Source organism: Sitodiplosis mosellana, unplaced genomic scaffold, assembly GCF_009176505.1.
Source record: "Sitodiplosis mosellana isolate CC-2019 unplaced genomic scaffold, AAFC_SMos_1.0 Smas_scaffold_6183, whole genome shotgun sequence".
Classification (NCBI taxonomy): Eukaryota; Metazoa; Arthropoda; class Insecta; order Diptera; family Cecidomyiidae; genus Sitodiplosis; species Sitodiplosis mosellana.
In genome coordinates, this window is record NW_022601424.1 from 7595 (window position 1) to 8498 (window position 904).

Consider the following 904-nt stretch of genomic DNA (forward strand, 5'->3'; position numbering starts at 1 on the left):
TTTTTCATAAAATGGATGGAAAACCAAAACGTTAGTATTTAAGCAGTCTTGAAATAGCAAACAGACTGCTGGAATTAAAAGAGTCCTATATGAATAGAACTAACCAAAACGTTACCTTGCCTCAAGCAAATTCACGAAAAAGGGAGACATTTCATTTCGAAATTTATTGTTAAATTATCATTCAATTAAATTCATGTATCTTTAAATGTTGATCATGTGGGTTGATTTTTTTGAATTCTCTATAAATTATTGTTTGGTGGCCCTGAAAAGGGCCGATTTTTGATTGTTCCTTTTGAAACGGGAAAATGTTTAGGCTTTTTTGTTTTCGGTCTTTTTTGGCAACAAGACGGCTTGGATGTTTGGCAATACACCACCTTGGGCGATTGTAACACCAGAGAGCAATTTGTTCAACTCCTCGTCGTTGCGGATGGCCAATTGCAAGTGACGAGGGATGATACGGGTCTTCTTGTTGTCACGGGCAGCGTTACCGGCCAATTCCAACACTTCAGCAGCCAAGTATTCCATGACGGCAGCCAAGTACACTGGTGCACCAGCTCCAACACGTTCGGCGTAGTTTCCTTTACGCAACAAACGATGGATACGACCGACTGGGAACTGAAGACTAGCTCGGCTTGAGCGTGACTTTGCCTTTCCCTTGACTTTGCCTCCTTTACCACGTCCTGACATTTTTTTTTTGGTTTACTTGTTGCTTGTTACTCGTACGAACGAAACGCTATATAAGCGCGCGCAGCTCTAGTGTCTGCATTCATTTTGTGTTCATCACTCAACCGATAAACATTAGCAATGGCACCGAAAATCAGCGGAAAGGCAGCAAAGAAAGCCGGCAAGGCCCAAAAGAACATTTCGAAGGGAGACAAGAAGAAGCGGCGCAAGCGTAAGGAGA

General features: G+C 42.5%; 1 protein-coding gene across 1 annotated transcript; it reads right to left on the reverse strand.

The window, feature by feature from the left end:
• Window positions 1–282: 282 nt before the first annotated feature.
• LOC129576414 (histone H2A) lies at window positions 283–721 on the reverse strand. Its single transcript, XM_055461524.1, has one exon. The coding sequence runs from the start codon at window positions 685–687 to the stop codon at window positions 310–312; it is 378 nt and encodes a 125-aa protein (XP_055317499.1). The 5' UTR covers window positions 688–721; the 3' UTR covers window positions 283–309.
• Window positions 722–904: the final 183 nt, after the last annotated feature.

Bases quoted from the DNA above. Each gene is read 5' to 3' on its own strand.
- LOC129576414 (XM_055461524.1), bottom strand. From the start codon at position 687: ATGTCAGGACGTGGTAAAGGAGGCAAAGTCAAGGGAAAGGCAAAGTCA.